The sequence below is a fragment of the Cicer arietinum genome, chromosome 6, assembly GCF_000331145.2.
Source record: "Cicer arietinum cultivar CDC Frontier isolate Library 1 chromosome 6, Cicar.CDCFrontier_v2.0, whole genome shotgun sequence".
NCBI lineage: Eukaryota > Viridiplantae > Streptophyta > Magnoliopsida > Fabales > Fabaceae > Cicer > Cicer arietinum.
In genome coordinates this window covers 16,506,830-16,524,455 of record NC_021165.2, presented here as the reverse complement: position 1 = coordinate 16,524,455, position 17,626 = coordinate 16,506,830, and the positions used below count along the sequence as shown (strand labels likewise).

The window sequence follows — 17,626 nt, the reverse complement described above, 5'->3', positions numbered from 1 at the left end:
TTTTTTAAATATCATGAAATTTTCGTCTAAATTTTTTCTATCAACATGACAAAACAATTACTTTTTCACTTAGCTTTTTGGCCATAATATATTAGGGTATGTGTTTTTAATGTATTCTTCTCTTTTTAATAAGTGTTATATATATTTTTAATTTATATGACATATAAGTAAATATTTATATTCTAAACTATTCATCTTTTTATTCAACTGTAGTAGAATCAACAATTTCTATTTGGGTGGAACACGAGCTAGAAAAAAAATTTAGTTCAAGTAGTATCTTAATGATCAAGTTCTATTGTTCGAAATTCAAATTAATTAAATCTTATATAAGATCAACGATGTCACAAAAAAGATTAAATGAATTAGTTTTATTATCAATTGAAAAAAAATTGTTAAACGAAATCGATTACAATAATTTGATAAATAATTTAGCATTGAAAAAACTGTGAAAGATAAATTTTAAATAAAATATTATTAATTTATTTATTAACTTTGAAAATGTTTCGTCTGATAATTTTGCTTTAGAGTTCATAATGCTAGGTCGGCCCTCGCAAATACTGCGTGGGTCAAATTTAAATAATTAGTATGGTAATTCTCTTCGCGAGGTTGTAACTAACGAGAAGCATAAGCCACTACTTATCCACTTTGCATTAACACACAACGTATTCCTTTCAAAGAGGCATAAAAAAATACTTCAAATTATATAGTTGAAAGCTTTTCTCGCATTCCCTATCCAACACAAAAAGGGTGGTCCTTACGAGTCAACCTTTTCAAAGGTAGGGCTAATTGAGAAAATTTCCTTATAAATCTACGATAATAGCTCGCTAATCCTAGAAAACTCCTAACCTCATTAACATTTTTGGGTTGTTCCCACTTCAACACTACTTCTACTTTAAAGGGTCGACTGCAACATCACACTAAGATGTTACGTGTTCAAGACATTTCACTTCCAACGTCTAAAACTCACATTTACTAGGTTTGACAAACAACTTCTTATCCTTCAAGATTTACAATACAATTTTAAGATGTTCCCCATGTTCTGTCGGACTCTTGGAATAGATCAAAATATTATTATTAAAAATCACTACAAATTTCTTCAAATCAAATCAAAAGATTCGATTCATATAATCCATGAATACGATCGGGGCATTCTTCACACCAAATGACATGACCAAAGACTCGTAATATTTATACTATGTTTGAAAAGTTGTTTCAGGAACATCTTTCTACTTTATTCAAATTTAATGATATTCTAACTTATGGTCAATTTTTGAGAAAATGGCGGCTCCTCCGAATTGGTCCAATAAGTTATTTATTATATGCAAAGGGTACCTATTCTTTATTGTTATCTTATTATTGAGTTTATTATAATCTATGCAAAGTCTCAAGCAATACTTCTAATAGTATTTTCATCAAACAACTCTCTTGCATTGAATATTTGGAGGAGAGAAAAAACAGAACTTTATTTCTACTAATAAATAAAACCATACTCTTAACATACATGTCCCCAAAACATTTCTTATCAATCTAGATGAAATAAATTTCAAACCCAAAACTTCCCTTTTTTCCCCATTAAACAACCAAAACAAAATTTTCTTGTAAAATTTTTCAAAACTAACATGCATGTACAAGTCTTTGGAGAAATTCCATAAAGAAAGAAAAATATGAACTCACTCAAGGTTATGGATCAAATTTATCTTCTTCTTTAAATCACCCAATTTATTTCTCTGTTCTAGGTTTTGATTATTTTCCCCCTTCTTGTCTTGTGTAGTGTTCTTGGTATAAAATGGAGAAGATTTGAATAGTAAAGTGGGCGGATTTTTTTAGCTGAATCTGTTGGTGATGTGAGAAGAAAGTGAGTGATGTTGGTATGTTTTGACATCGTGAGGTTTGTGGGATAAGGGAAAATGAACTTTTTTTCTCTTCTAGCTATTGTGTTTTACAACTACCACTAGTTCTCATTTTCTAAGAGTAATAATAGTAAATAAAGAAATTTAATTATCGATAGAAATTTTATTTCATTTCTATTTTTCTTAATAATCATAAAGTAGAACTCAATCTTATTTGTGTTTATTATACAAAAGTTTTCATCATTCTCATACCACACAAATTCTAGAATTTATCAAACATGTCACAAATTTACAAAATTCTAAAATAGTAAAAAAAGGTCGCTTCACTCTTCCATCTTAAAAAAAAATTACCTTCAAAATTTCAAAATTTACCTAAGAGAAACTATAAGGATATTCTTCCATTATGTTAGATTTCTTCTCTCAAGTAGCCTATTCTAGGGATGTCCCTCTCCAAATAACATTTATCAAGGGAATAGTCTTATTTTGCAAGGTTTTGAAAGGTTTTCAAGTTTCGGTCCACAATTTGAATTGGTGTTGGTTAGAAAGTGGAATATGTTTTAAGTTGAACGAATTCATGGTTTAAAGTTTAATAGGGATCCAAAATGTATTTCTTAAGTTGTATATGTATTGATTTTGTATTTGTCTTATAAGATAAGTAGTTATTATTTCTTAAGAAATAATCAAATTTAATTATTTGTCTCTTTCAAATATTCAATGGGCTTATATTTGATTAATTCTCTTTTGATTCATCGAGGATCTTCCCCTGGTTATGATATGTATACGGTAACTTTCAAGTAGTGTTAACTTGTGTGTTCAGTTATTTGCTTAAAAGTGAACACAACGCATACTTTTGTATGGTATCATGATTGAGATTAAGTCACGTGGACTATGTGATTAATTTGTCTTTATGTGTCAATGTTGTATCTCAATATCAAGTATCCATTTAGTAACAGGGTGGATAGTCACCTATTAGTGAGGTTATATACTATATTGGTCATTCAAAATATTTTTATTGTTAATATTCGTATTGAAGGGATATATGTCTTATTGAGTGAGGTTGTGTATCTGATATTTGACTTGTGCTTAAGATTTTGATGATGGTGGCATTTCATGATGAGTTATGCGGTCTTTTCATGAGTTGAGTGTGATAGTATAACCTTTATATCATTTCTCTTATGTTCTTTCATCAGGTTGTACTTCTCAATCCACTTGGCAATTAGTTTATGTATTTTATGGATAATAACTTAGGTTCCACCTTTTTCATTTACATGTGGTCGTGGTGTAATCTAAGAATGCTATGAATGCAACACAATACATAATCGTATTGAGATTTTAGCCTTAATTTTTATTGTTCTCCTCTCGTCATCCTAAGTCGTTCCTTACTCTCATAAAAATATCATCGATATGAGTTAGATAATTCAAACTTTTAATTAATAAATCATGCATATTCGTCGAATTGGCATATATTCACAACCAATATCATTCCATCAATCCTCTTATGAATATCAAATTAACGTTCCTATATAACTATCAACCCACTCACAAATTCAATACACACTTCTTTATCAAATTCAAATATAATCTTGCAAAGTATAATATCAATTATTTAACATTATAACAATGAACACTTTTATTTCAATTTTATCAACAATACGACATCAATTAAAAAAAAAAACAATATGAACATGATTATCCAACCAACGTAGAACAAATAATCATATTTCAACACTATATATATACATAAATTTTTACATAACCTAATCAAGCTTCTAATTTCATTTTAATCCTAAATTAGCTTACACAATTTACCCATATATGACTACATAAGGCCACACTAGTGAATATGTCCTCGTATATGAATCAGCCAGATATTAATCTCGCTGTCATGCACATGATACATATATGATCTCATCGACGTCTCTCAACATTTACCTTAATTTCAATAGTTTTTGCTCCACGAAAGCTTTTGGCTCTAACTTTGCTCCTGTTGTTCACCAATAGCAACTTTCTTAGTGGAAAATGGTTTTAAGCAAAAAAACAAGAATATTAATTAATAAGTCAATTTACAAAGTTAGAAACTCAAATGAGTATAAATGTACATTTACCCATCAATCAAAAGGATTCTAATAACCCTAGGGTTCACAACGATGAGAGATTTAGGATGTTTAGATTGTAATGGAGAAAAATTGAACTAGACGGAATTGTGTCTCTTGCATATCCCAATAGAGTTTTCTTAAACATCATCTCTAAAATCTAGTTCTAACATTTAATTAAAGACTCATAATTCACAATGTTGCACAACAAGCTTAAGCGTCACACTGCAATGTTCTGCCTTCACAAATTTGTATTGCATCACAAGATGACCCGTACATGTCGCACGGCGATACTATATAAAATAATGTATCACAAAATGACACGTACATGTCGCACATTGACACCAAAATTAAAATCAAGGGTTTTGTTTTTGTTTTCCCTCGCACGACAAGATCAACATCTCACGTTGCAATGAGCACTTGAATTCCATATATGAGCCAACTTCGTTTTGCACATTGAAGATACTTTTTCGTAGAACGAGACTGACAATTTGTGTGAAAATCTTATTTTTCTAACTCTCTAAGGTGATACATACTCATCCATCATTCCCTAAACACTAAATACTTAAATTTCAAAACATTTAACACAAAATGCAATCATACATAATTAATTGTTTTAAAAAATAATGGTCATTGCAAGGAGAACACTATATAGTTCAAACCTTTATTTTCAACTTTTTAGAGTCTGGAAGATGGTCCTTAAATAATATTAGTTCATTCTTCTCTACTTTTGTGAGTTTAAAGGATAAAACCTAGATGATAATTTGAAAAGTGTATCAAATCCCAACGTGTAGCAATGGTAGTAAAAAATATCGTCCCACAAAGATTGTTATTAGTTTTATCCGCGTAACAAAGTCTAATATACTTGAAAAATAAGACAACAAAGTTTGAATAATTTCAGTGACTAAAAATAAATTTTACATTTAATTACCAATATACAATTGAATTTTTTCGTGTTAACGTTCAAATTGATACAAAATGTTTAGAATAATACAAAGCAAAAACACTAATTTCTTAGGTGATTGATTTATTAGCTAAAGCATGAACAATAACGATTTATAATAAATACATAATCATATTTCAATATTCCTAAACTAAATACATGTATGGCTACTGCTCTATCTCTCACTCAATGAGGACACACACATACATACATACATATATATATATATATATATATATATATATATATATATATATTAAGAAATAATAAATAAAAATAATTCACTTACATGTCAGAAGTGCAATTTAACCAACAACATGATGTTCTTACCCATAAGAATATAGGTATCACGCATAGACTCCTGATGCACATGCGCCTCCTTATACATATGCTTTTATTGATATTCACACTCCTACTTTATTTTTGGTGGTTGATCAATTTCTCACTAATGCCGAACTATTCAAACAACATCAACCACATTCTTTGAGTAGAGTTGAGTTTCTTTCAGGTTGTGGCGGAGGTACCACACTATAATTTCATACTCTATTTTTAGTCACTACAATTATAAAAATTAATAAAAAAATTTGAAAAATTAAATAAAAAATCTAAATTTTTTATCGTATATTCAATATATACTAGAAATTTTAAAATTGAAAATTTCAAAATATATTTTTTATTTCAGAAAACATATTTTAAAAATTGTTAGAAGTTGCGAAAATGCACCCTACAAACACGTGTTCTAGAAATTTTTATAGAAATGATATTATTATTATTTTAATTTCTCATAATTAAGGATAATTTAACGTGTGTAGTTAACTTTTCGACACTCATCCATTACGCCCCAAGCAATTATACTATGACTACACTTATAATATTTTATGTTTTTTTCTCGATGCATTATAATATAGGTTTAATGACTAAAAATTGCAAATACAAACGTTCTTATATTATAACAAATACAAATAATTGACATGAGTGATTATTTGATGATAAAAATTATAATTATAAAGTACATTGAGATAAAGCACAGTGTATATATTTTTTTTCTTTTATAATATAGAATAAATAAGTTGAACACAAACCTACAATTATATTTTATTAATTGTTTATCAAATATTTTATTAACTTATAACACCGTAATTTAAACACACACAAAAATTTATCACACCGTTGCATTATTTCAAAATTTTCTTTGTATATTATTTGTAACTTGTAAGATTGAAATATATCTAATTAATTGTTTTTATATTCTACAATAATTAATTTATTTGTAAATAAAATTGTCTAAAAATCTGTCACTTTAAAATTTGTATGTGATGATGATTATATTTTTTAACTGTATATTATAATTAATATTACATACACCACACTCAATTCAATATCATTCAATTTATGTTTATGACATTGATAAATACACAAATATTTAATAAATTACAATTTAGTAAAATTATTTTTTCTCTTCCTTTTATACAATTCTATTAATTTATATTAAATCATCAATTACATTAATTATTGTGGAAGGAAAGAACTATGAATTATTTATTTAAAATTTATTTACATTGTTAATACTATTATTTTTAAGTAAGGTCAAAAAAATATAATTATTTTTAAGCAAGTCAATATAATTTCCTTTTTTGACAAAAGTAATACAAATTGACAAAACTTTATTTGAGGCAACAAATTTGTAAAACTTGAATATTAGGGTTAATATAAGGAAAATACCACTCTCTCAATTTCTCCTAAAATGAGTCTTGTTTTATATTTTTGTACACCTTAAAATATAACTAAATAAATAAATAAAATAATTATTTTTATTGATTATTTGTGTATTTTAAACTATTACAAATAAAAAATAAAATTAATGTTTTTAAAGTAATATATATAGTAATAGTTAAAAAAATAATAATTAAGATTGCCTTAAAAGTCAAAAATAATTTTGTTCTAATAATTTAATATACCAGTTTGATTCAAATCATTGATTTGAATTTGAATGGTGTATAATAGTTAAAAGATATATTTGGACTCTAATAATATTATTAGAAAGAACGAAATGTAATTTTTTTAAAACATTAAATAAACTCTAAAATCTTACTTCGCATTCTAAATTTTTGTTATAAAAAAAAAAAAAAAAAAAAAAAAAGAACTAGTTAATAGGTGACGTGTCATAAAACATAACGACGCACGAAGCACAGACACGTGTAAGTTATATTTAATAAACAATAATGAAAATATTTGACAATTCTCACAACCCGCTGCTGCCACTCCTAGGTTTATATTTATAACGTTAACTTCGGTTCTCACTTGTCTCCTCCACCCTCGCCGCTAACTATTACTGCTACTCAACATATCAACCCTCTCATTTTTCTCCCCCTGGTACTCTCTCCCTCTACACACCCTCTCAATACATGCACATTTATTCACACTCTACTTATCATCTTACCTTAATTCACATTCTTACACCTATGCTCTTTTTTAAAACTCATGTCTTCTGCACTTAACTTTATATATATTGCCTTTCTCTTTGTTCTTGCATGTTGCTGTTAGTTAGCTTCCTTTTTTTTTATATATAATTTGGTGTGCTTTAAGTTTACTACTGGTATGTATGTTTGTGTGTGAAAGTTTGATCGAAGATCGAACTTCTCATTTATGTTTTGATACAGATTATGTTGAAAGATTTATTCTGATCCACCAAAATAAATTTGAAACTGACATTATCATTTTTAGATTTGCTTGTTAAAAATATATTTGAATTATTATTCAAATTCATGATTTTGTAAGTAATAGTAATTAAATAATTGAGTTTGATTGGATTGTATATTCATTCTATTTTTTCAATGAAATTCAGTCAATGAAGTTTTGAATTAAGTTCAATTATCCTGATTTAAAAAATTAGAATATTAACTGAATTTTAATTTTGGAATGTGTAGAAGAGTATGTTTGTGAATCTATTTGACAATTCAATTTGTCCCCTTTTTATTTGTTTATCTGTTCTGGTTTTGCAATGCTACTTGATTTACTCACTGTTATAAGGTCGTTTTGTTAAATGAAAATGTTTAATATTCACTTCTAAACTGGTATATGCTGCCTATGAAGCAATTGTGAGAGGCTAGGGTTCATTCATATACTTGTGTGTGTTGAATTTGCTGTTTTATTGTTTGAGACTTTGAGATATTTATTTACTGTCAAATAAATATCACACCATTCAGAGCAGTATATAACAATTCGATTTTGAATTTGTTGAATTTACTTATGAAATTTTGATTTTGAACAGGTAAACGAAAAAGGGAGGCCAAGTTTGCATGAATTAAGGACAAGGTGAGAGTGGGAGAGAAAGGTTTAAGCAACATGGCTAATTCTGTCGTTAAGGTGGAGCCCGTTGTCGATGAACCAATTAGCACTACAAGTGCAAAAGGCTTTGAGGACACAGAGGTTGATATTGTGAGTTGGACAAACAAGGTTGACACTGCGGCTAACAAGAACGAGGACCCTGATGCAACTGAGTATTCGAGTTCATTTGCGGATACCTCCTCTGATGCTGAAAATAGCTCTAGATTGAGTGATGTTGAAGTGGAGTCAAAGCTCCTTGGTAAAAATGGCCTGCCATGTCCCTTTGATGCTTTTGGAATTGGTCCTGAGTTCCGAACCAGGTGACTTTTATTGCAGATCAGTAAATTTGTAATTATCTTGCTTGCACATATACTATCTATCATCAATATATATAAAAAAGGATATATGTCTTGTGAAAATGTTGAGAAGTGTGATTAAAGTTATTAACGAAACCATATGTAGTCAAGTAAAGTCTCTTAGATAAAAGTCCCTAGTTAGAGGTCAATATATTAAGATTTTATTTTTCAGCTAGTTGAAAACTAAGTAAAGTTACTCACAAAAACCATGTTATGCATCCAAATATTCAAATTTAGATAGTTAATAGGCATTTGACAATTAAAGCCATAACGTATCTACAGACTACTTCAATAATTTTTCTTATTAGAAGTTAAGAGGTATGAAACTTAAAGGGCGATGCGATCTCCAGCTGTTTATGGTATGTGAAGTCTAGGTTTGATGCTTCAGTAAGAAAGTAGGTTATGTCGGCTTTTCCTCTGTGCAAATCCTTAGATATTGCATGGTTCAATTTGTATTATTAAACCATCCAACTGTTCATCACTAATAGTAAATCTTGCTGGAATAATTTTGTCTCTGCATCCTGGAAATGTTGGTATTGGAAAATCTACCATCACTCTTTGTGCGGTCTTTTCATTATTAGTGTCCTTTTTAGAGTCAATTAATTTGAGTTTCTCCTTATGCTAATCATCGATTATGGTGGTATACCACTATATCTAGTTAGATTGTGTTCTATGGTGTAGCGAAATTCTTGAATGCTTTATGTTTGTTACCATATGCTTGTTATCACTATAGAGTAGTTTGAGTTATTTATGCATATGTAATGATATATGGATTTCCTGTCTAAATAGGAAGAGGAAGGTGACAGATCATTGGAGGAACTATATACGACCTCTAATGTGGCGTTGCAAATGGACAGAAATAAGACTCAAGCAAATTGAGTCACAAGCATTAAAATATCGCAAAGAACTTGCGAAGTATGACAAGGGAAAGCATACAGCACCTGATTGTTTAACCTTAGAAGAGTTTGGTTCGAAGTCATTGCCATTTTCAAGCCATCAGTACAGACATAAAGCTAAAATGAGAAGAAAAAGAAAGAAAGTTGAGAACACAACCGACATAGCATCATATACATCACATCACCATCTTTTTTCCTATCTTGGTACAAACTTATTTGCACTCATTTATCTTGATACCTTATTTGCATATCTTTTCCTTATTGTTTACCAACCACTTGTATTTACTTCAGAGAAGTATGTGATTTTTCCCTTACTTACTGTAGAGAATAAGAAGTCTGATCCTGATGGCTCTTTGGATGATGATCTTGAAAATCAAGGTTAGAAATTCTGCATTGTAGATGATACTTAGTACCTTGCTGCTAATGACATGCTAAGTCACCGTAGTGTTGTCAATCCTGGATTGCGGAAAATTGCAATTTGTTCAAATTTGGCAATGCTATAGCGCTGCAATAGCTGCAATTTGTTCAAATTTGTGCTAAATATTGTCTCGCAATCACTATTTGACAACACTGAGTCACCGGTGTCATTAACATCTCTTCCATTTTCTTTCTTCAAGTAAAAAGGATGAAAAGAGAAGTGTTTTCTTCAACTGCATTATGTTACTGCTCTGTTTATGGCGACTTATCTTTCATTTTATTAATCTTTGGCAGTAGTGATCTCCCTTTAATTATGCCTCATAGTCACATTTTGATTTATATCTGACTCATTAGCCATGGCTAATTAGTTTACATCCTCTTTTGGTATAATGATCACAGAGGCAGATGATGATGATGATAAATTTGGGGTTGGTGATGATCCACCAAACCTTGTCGTCACTCCGGCCGATGTTACCTATGACCTGCTCCTTTGGAAAATTGACCATCTACATTCTAGGGTCCGCAAGCTGAAGAGTGGTGTCGATGCAGTGATGTCCAAAAATGCTTCGAAGTTTTCTTCACCTGAGAAATTCTGCCTTGTTCGCCGTGGTGATGCGCAGACTAGCTCTGCTCAAAGTCCTACAAATTCTGCAGAGAATGAATACACAGCATCTGTTGGAGCTATGTACAATCCAACTCAGCATGAAGCTGAGTTCGATTTTGGAGATTTTCTTCCTGACAGTGCTGTTTCAAGTTTTGGAGAAGTTGCAATGATTCCTGATATAATCGAGAGCACTGAAAGCTTGTTGGTTGCTGCTAATGCAACCCTCCAACTGCCCCTCGTTGGCGACTCTCATGAACATGTGAGTTTTCTCAAATTATGGATTGCATACTTTTAGTTCATCCTATACTTGTTATCAGTTTCTTTGCAGTAAGGGTCTGTTTGATTCGACATATTTGAACTTATCTACTGGCATAAGCACTTGTGCGACTGTTAGGGAGTGCTTATGAAAGTAGCTTATGATATGTCTATAAACTGTTTTCAATTTATTTTCCTTAGCTCTTTAGGACAACGTATGAAAACAGCTTATAGCTTATACGAAAACAATTTGAGTTTATTTTACCTTTTGTTATAGATATAGCTTATACATAGACACTTATATGATAAGCATCTATGCAAGTACTTAATTAAGCTGTTTATCCAAATAGGACCTTAATGACTAGAAAAGTGTTTTATGCTATGGATGAATGCAGATGGTGGACAATGTGTTGAAGCATGAGGTAGCTGAAACTGAAGACAACACCTTTAAAAGTGAAACTCACATTCCCATTGAGAAGCTTCTGGAGGTGAAAACTGAAGTGGAAGAAGGTTTGCATTCTGTTTCTATCCCCGTGTTAGATTCTAATGTAGCAACAGCAACTGGCGTGTCTCAAGAGCATTCTGCTCTCATGACATGCGCCAATAAAGATGTTAACTTCTCCATAACTAAGAGAAAGCGTGGAGAGCGCAAACCTGGTTCGGGTGGTTGGAGCAAGAAATCCCCCGGGGAACCCGAAAACCAGTGAATAAAACTTCTCAATCTGTAATGTGACTTCATATTTTTCGTCTTCCCTAAGTTGACATTTATTTAAACTTTTTTTAAAATCACCGTGAATAAATATTACAGTGTTGTTTCCAGGGGAAGAGGAACTATACCTTCATTTCGATAAAATATACACATGGATGGACCCTTATGTCATACATCCATTTTGGATTTGATCCATATACCTTTTTTTTTTGGGTTTAGTCCTGATATTTATGACAATGTTTTATTTCGTTCAGCAATTTGTTGCTGTTGTTGTTGGGATTTAAAATGTTATACCTTTGTTACTTTACTTGACCATCAATTTTAATATTTCATATCAACTTTATATCGTTTTCAAGATGTTTTAGTTCAGTGTAGTAGCGATGACTATCTCGTGCTTGATGTGTGAAAAATATTAGATTAGTGTGTGGAAATACTAGACCAGATAGAATTAGATATTAGAGTGTGGTACGTATTTTAGAAAAGATGGGAGGTAGAACCTTTTTTTTTTTTTTTTTTTTTAGAAAAACGTTTGTTTTTTTTTTTGTAAATGCGTTCATTTTATTTTCACAAAAGTGAACACTTGATATATAGAGTAGATGGAATTATTAGTTAATGAAGATGTATTTCTAATAATAATGAGAATATTTTTTTTGATATTTTAATTGTTTTTAGAAATATAGATAATTATTCATTTTAAGAGAGAGTGTCTTCTTTGTTAGCAAGAAATTTTAATACAACTTAAAAAAATATCGCAAAGTAAATAAGACAATACCTAGAATCTTGATTTAGTGTCCTCCTTGAATCATGGCTAGAAAGACAACTAATACCGGATTGCAAACTTGAATTTGTAGTTTTAGAAAACACACGAACCACAACTCTTTGGACCTATAGTTTCTACGTAAAGAAGAGTAGATAAAATAGATGATAGTCTACTTGTTAGAGGTACTTAGAAGAAAAAAAAATATACAATATAATAAAAGTTTTAGAGTTTGATTAAAAATATGATCTATCATAAAACATTATGATCGTATTTTATAGGGTTGATTCCATCTAAACTAGTAGGATAAATTTTGGTTTTGTATACATTTTGAGAACTAAAGTGAAAATTTTAGAAATATTGTTAAGGACAATAAATATTTAATGTCGGAGTTATATTTAAAACAATTTTGTTTTTAAAAAAACTTGCACAAGTCTTGATGACTTTTTGTGTAGTTTCAATTTTATGAGGAACAATTTTTATTTTCTTCCAAAAAGATTATAGTTTTTATTATTGGTTTTAAATGTTCACTTCCTTGGTTACTTGAGATCTTCATGGTTGTGAGGAGTAATTAAATGTTTGGTGACCTATTGCACGCATCATGATATCTTTGCCATGATCACCAACGAATCCATTTTATTTATTTATTTATTTTTAATTTTACATGACTAATGAGCCTTCAAATTATGGGATTCTATAATACACTAGGCCAGATCTTGTCAAATTTAGTTAATCTTTACCTTTATAGTATCACCCAACATTAATGAGTGCTTTATTTATGACTTGGTTCAATTCAATGTCATGGCAATGGAACCTCAATTTTATTCCCAAATCAAATAATTAAAATCGAAGATAAAGTTTAGCCCCATTTTGTATCATTTTCCATTTGAGTGAATAGAAAAATTAGTAATTAGTAATTGAAATAGGAGGTGAAATATTTTTCTAAATTTTGGATGAATACAATTTTGAAATTATGCTTTTGATTCATTAAATATTTTTACGGTCTCTATCACACACAAGATGAGGTAGATTTCTTAAAGTTACTATTTTTTATTTGTTGTTTGAAAGTAGTTTGATATGGTCACTAGACCTTAAATTCCGTAAAGTTAGCAAAGGTGCAGACGCCATACATTAGTGCCATAACTTTCTTTTTGATTTTGATTGGAAGGTCTTCGTTCCAATTCAAAGTGAACAAAATGATTTTCCATGGTCTACAATAAGGTACTAAAAGCAAAAGATATATATGACTTAAAGTCTGAAACTTCATATTCTTTTTTGACTCCTCCCATCAACACAATTAATTATAATCTTACTACAATTAAATAAGAATTTAATGTCTAGTTATATGCAAATAAAATACTATAACTCCGCTGGTGTTATACTAGTTAGATACGGAATTAATTAATGAAGGAAAGCACTTAAGTTGCAAGGTTTAATTATTTAATGTAACATTTTTTCAAAAGAAATTAATTGCATATAATGTAACATGTATACTTACATAATTTACCTTATTGGCCTATTAGCATTAATTAATATTTTTATTTGGATATGTTTAGCAATATTTTTTTTAATGACATTTGCCAAGATGCCAACCAAGTCCAACATCTCCAATCATAATGTCCTTTTCACTTTGTTGCAGCTTTTTGGAGGATAGAAATATACAGCACCACACACCACCTTTAACGAATTTAAATATGTATAATAATACAACAAGTGGCAAAATAATTATAACCATACATATCGTGTGGATTTTTAATTTTTTTAAACTTAAGCCATGACAAAACTCTCCATTGTGTATGGCTTCATTACATGAATTTAATTAAGAAGCCTTTAATTGGACCCTTCTTGTTTGGTTTTCTTATATAAAAACATAAAATAGAGGCAAATGCTTAAAACTTGAGTACATATAATAACTGAAGAATTAATCAATAATAGAGGTTTTTGACCAAGTAGAAAAAAATAATGTCTTTTTAATTGGAAAGTTCACATTATCATGATAAACAGAAAAAGGTGTAGGAGCTTGTGTAGTAATAATTGTACATGACAAGTTCACATTTATTGAAATTAAACCATCCCTTGATATATGCATGACACAGAGTGTTTTTTACATGCTGATGCCCACATGAAAGGAAATTATGGCTCCTTTTCTAGATATACTTTGAATCGTAAGAAATATGACATTGATGGGTTTGGGATAATATTGTTCAGACAAGATTTTAATTGCAAATACCTGTAGCTCTATACATTTCTCTCCATTTTTATACAATTTTTTTTTGTCTAACAAATATTATTTTTGGACACACTAATTTTTTTTTTTAAATTTAATATTTTAATTAGGCTGTATAACTTAAAAATTGTATTTAGTAGAGAGTTAATGAGTTTTAATACATTATTAAATTCATTAATAACCTACTAAACATAATTAATTATGTATTTGAGTCATATTAATCACTCAAATTATTAGATTTTGTGTCAAAATAACACACTTCTATTAAAAAGAAACAATATTGTGTAATTAAATATAGCTTTGAAGCATGTGCAATATCGCATAACATTTAAAAACCAATGGAGCATGAAACCAAATATTCCCTCCCTCTATTCCAAAATAAAAGCCGCCTTAGGTTTTTCACAGAGAAAAAAGGTTCCATATAAATGAAAGAATGATATAATTTTATAAATTATTTTTATTAATTATTGATTATTAACTATTGTCATTAGATGTATAGTAAAATATAATGACTTAATGATAGAGTCAATATTAATTTAGAGGTAGAATTAGAAAGAAAAAAACAATACTGATTAACGTTGTATTAAAAAAAACATTTAATTCAAGACATCTTTTTATATGTCAAAACGACACTTATTTTAAAGTTGAAGATGTATAAATAAAAATTGGTCCACTTATAATCATTCATTACCTTAATATATTAACACGAAGATTGAGTTAAGAGTTTGTTATTGTTGGCAAGTGAACAGAGTTATTATGGTTTAACCATCACATAATTTTTCTGCCAAAAAGGCAAGCCAAGCATGTCTTATACTAATTAATGACCTCCATGGTCTCCTCTTCATGGCAATCATTAAAGATTAGGGGGCAAAATATATGATTAAGGCTCCAAAAAGTAATGAATTTAATAACAGTATTCTTACCCTTTTGAAGAGATAGGGTCCACCTAGGTAATTACATTAAAAGTAGTAACATTTTAACTTTGAAAAATTTCAAATATCTCAACAACAAAAAAAAAAACAAAAAATAGAAAGAATCATGGCAGCCAAAGCAAAAGATAGGTGTTGGGTTACAATAAAGAATGGGAGAAAAGGAAAGAAGCACGTTGCCAAGTCACAAACTGATCAAGCAAAAAGCCCTTCTTCATTCTTAACATCACAAATGAAAATACTTTGTTCTCTTCCTCCAACTCTCTCTTACTTTCATTTTTCTTTGTTCATGCAAGATCCAAAGAATGATCATTCAAACACAAGGTATATACTATATCCCTTCTTCTCATATCTATGTTGAGAATCTTATCTTAATGTATTAGTATATTCCTTTTTGCTATATAACCATTTTTTCTATAATAAGTGTGATTATCTATAAGCTCGGAATTTATATTATTTTTTTTTTTTGTAGTTAATTGTTTAGAAAATGCTAGCATTATTCCTCTAAAGCCTAAATTTAAATTTAACACTTTCCCATGTTTGTAAAAAAATTTGGGGGTAGCATTAAAACATTATAGTCTTTTGATTTGTTCAACATTGTATAGACCAAGTCTAATTAACCTCTTCATTTAATTATAGTCCTTAGTTTTTAAACTTCATAATGTTATAAATTTTAATCAAATCCATTCTATGGCTGACCTTCTTTATAGGCTTTTTCAACGATCAATCTAAATTTGGAATTTTTCCATATGGCATGGTTAGGAAATTTAGTTACAAGGCCTAAATTATGACCCTTGAGGTTATAAAAAAATAATATTTTTATTTATTTATTTTCCACTTGCATAATTTATTCTAAAATAAATGTTGTGAATGACATGAATTATCATTATCAAATATCATCATCTAAAAAAGTACTAATGCATTACATACATTTAATTTCAAGATGCAGAAAACCGTGGTATCAGAGAGCGATGGAGGTGACTAATCTATGGAAAATAATTTCCAAATCAACGGAAATTTCAACATCAAATTCAACTATATGGAAGACAATTCCAAAATCTCCACAAGTTCCAACACCAAGTAACAACAATAAGACCAAGCTAAGAAAATGTACATCTCTAAAGGTTGCAACTTCTTTTACAAGGGTTTGTCTTTGTGCACCTATTTATTCCTATAATGAAATTCTAAGAAATGAAGTGCCACCTAGAAGAAGTAATAGTTATCCTAGATCAAAACCATTGCAAACATCACATGAAAGAATTCCTAGTGCTAGGATTAGCACTGAGGGAAGAAGAGTTTTTAGAGGTAAATCATTGACTGATGATGTTTTAATGAGAAGGTTTGTAATTGAGGAAGAGGCTATGATGCAAATTAGAAGAAGAAATCAAATGGAAGTTATTAGGAAAAGGAGTATGATGAGGAGAAAGAGGCTTGGGCCTAGTCCTCTTAGTAGAATGGTTCTTGCAAATGATATTGGAGAGTTTAATTGATTAGTCCAATTCTTGTGTAATGTCAAATCCAATTGGTGAACTTTTAGTCCCCACTTTTTTTTTCTCTTCTTTCAACCTTAATCTTGTTCATTAAGTTTTTTCCCGCAATATTTGGGCCAGTTTCTACAACTGGGTTTTCTTTCTAGTCCCAAAAATTTATATTTTACTGGCCCAATTTTAAGTGGGTTTAATTTTAATTGTATTGTTATGTATAGCATAGGATCACAATGTTAATTTCATTTCTACGTTCAATCCTCTTTTTTTATAGAAAGGAATTTATGCATTTCACTTTCAATAATGTGAGAAATACAAATAAGAACATGCTCAAATACTTAGGATAACTTGGACATGTAGTCGTTAGAATATGAGTAATATATTAGTTTGTCTTTTAGAAAATTCTACCATAGTTCAAATAAAGACAAAACTTAATTATTCCACAATCTTTAATTATACATTCAAATTCGGAAAAACTCTCTTGAATGTGACCGATTAAAACGTTCCACTACTAATTTTGAGTTCAACTAAAAAATAATGTCAATACCTAACTCTTCAATCGGATTTCAACAATTTCTTTCACTTTATCTTCAATCCATTTAATAGCTTGCTATAAACCATAGGCTTTCCCATCTAATTTCTATATTCAATCCTATGGGTTTAGAATTGAAGAGTACTTTTATTAATCTAAGTGTGCATGGTTTGCATTAGAAGTTAAAAGGAATCAATAAAAACTTGACATATCTTTTGAAAGAACATTCTTAAAAATAAATATTGCC

At 29.5% G+C, this 17,626-nt stretch overlaps 2 protein-coding genes and 1 long non-coding RNA gene across 4 annotated transcripts; all 3 read left to right on the top strand.

The window, feature by feature from the left end:
* The first annotated feature begins 1,268 nt into the window (after positions 1–1,268).
* On the top strand, positions 1,269–2,025 carry LOC113787148 (uncharacterized). Its single transcript, XR_003473450.2, has 2 exons — positions 1,269–1,679; positions 1,772–2,025. It is a non-coding gene; the product is annotated as an uncharacterized lncRNA (long non-coding RNA).
* Positions 2,026–7,115: 5,090 nt separating this feature from the next.
* On the top strand, positions 7,116–11,800 carry LOC101509328 (uncharacterized). The gene is made up of 6 exons (XM_004505098.4): positions 7,116–7,259; positions 8,158–8,533; positions 9,359–9,669; positions 9,790–9,843; positions 10,282–10,745; positions 11,137–11,800. Exons 2-6 carry the CDS (start codon positions 8,232–8,234, stop codon positions 11,446–11,448), a joined length of 1,443 nt encoding a protein of 480 aa, XP_004505155.1. The 5' UTR covers positions 7,116–7,259; positions 8,158–8,231; the 3' UTR covers positions 11,449–11,800.
* A 3,629-nt stretch (positions 11,801–15,429) lies between these two features.
* Positions 15,430–17,148, top strand: LOC101509008 (uncharacterized). 2 transcript variants are annotated; one of them, XM_012717100.3, is made up of 2 exons: positions 15,430–15,687; positions 16,313–17,148. In XM_012717100.3, exons 1-2 carry the CDS (start codon positions 15,473–15,475, stop codon positions 16,851–16,853), a joined length of 756 nt encoding a protein of 251 aa, XP_012572554.1. In that variant the 5' UTR covers positions 15,430–15,472; the 3' UTR covers positions 16,854–17,148. The 2 variants fall into 2 exon arrangements, with proteins under 2 accessions (XP_012572554.1, XP_004505154.1); XM_004505097.4 differs by having other exon boundaries at positions 15,431–15,687; positions 16,307–17,148.
* Positions 17,149–17,626: the final 478 nt, after the last annotated feature.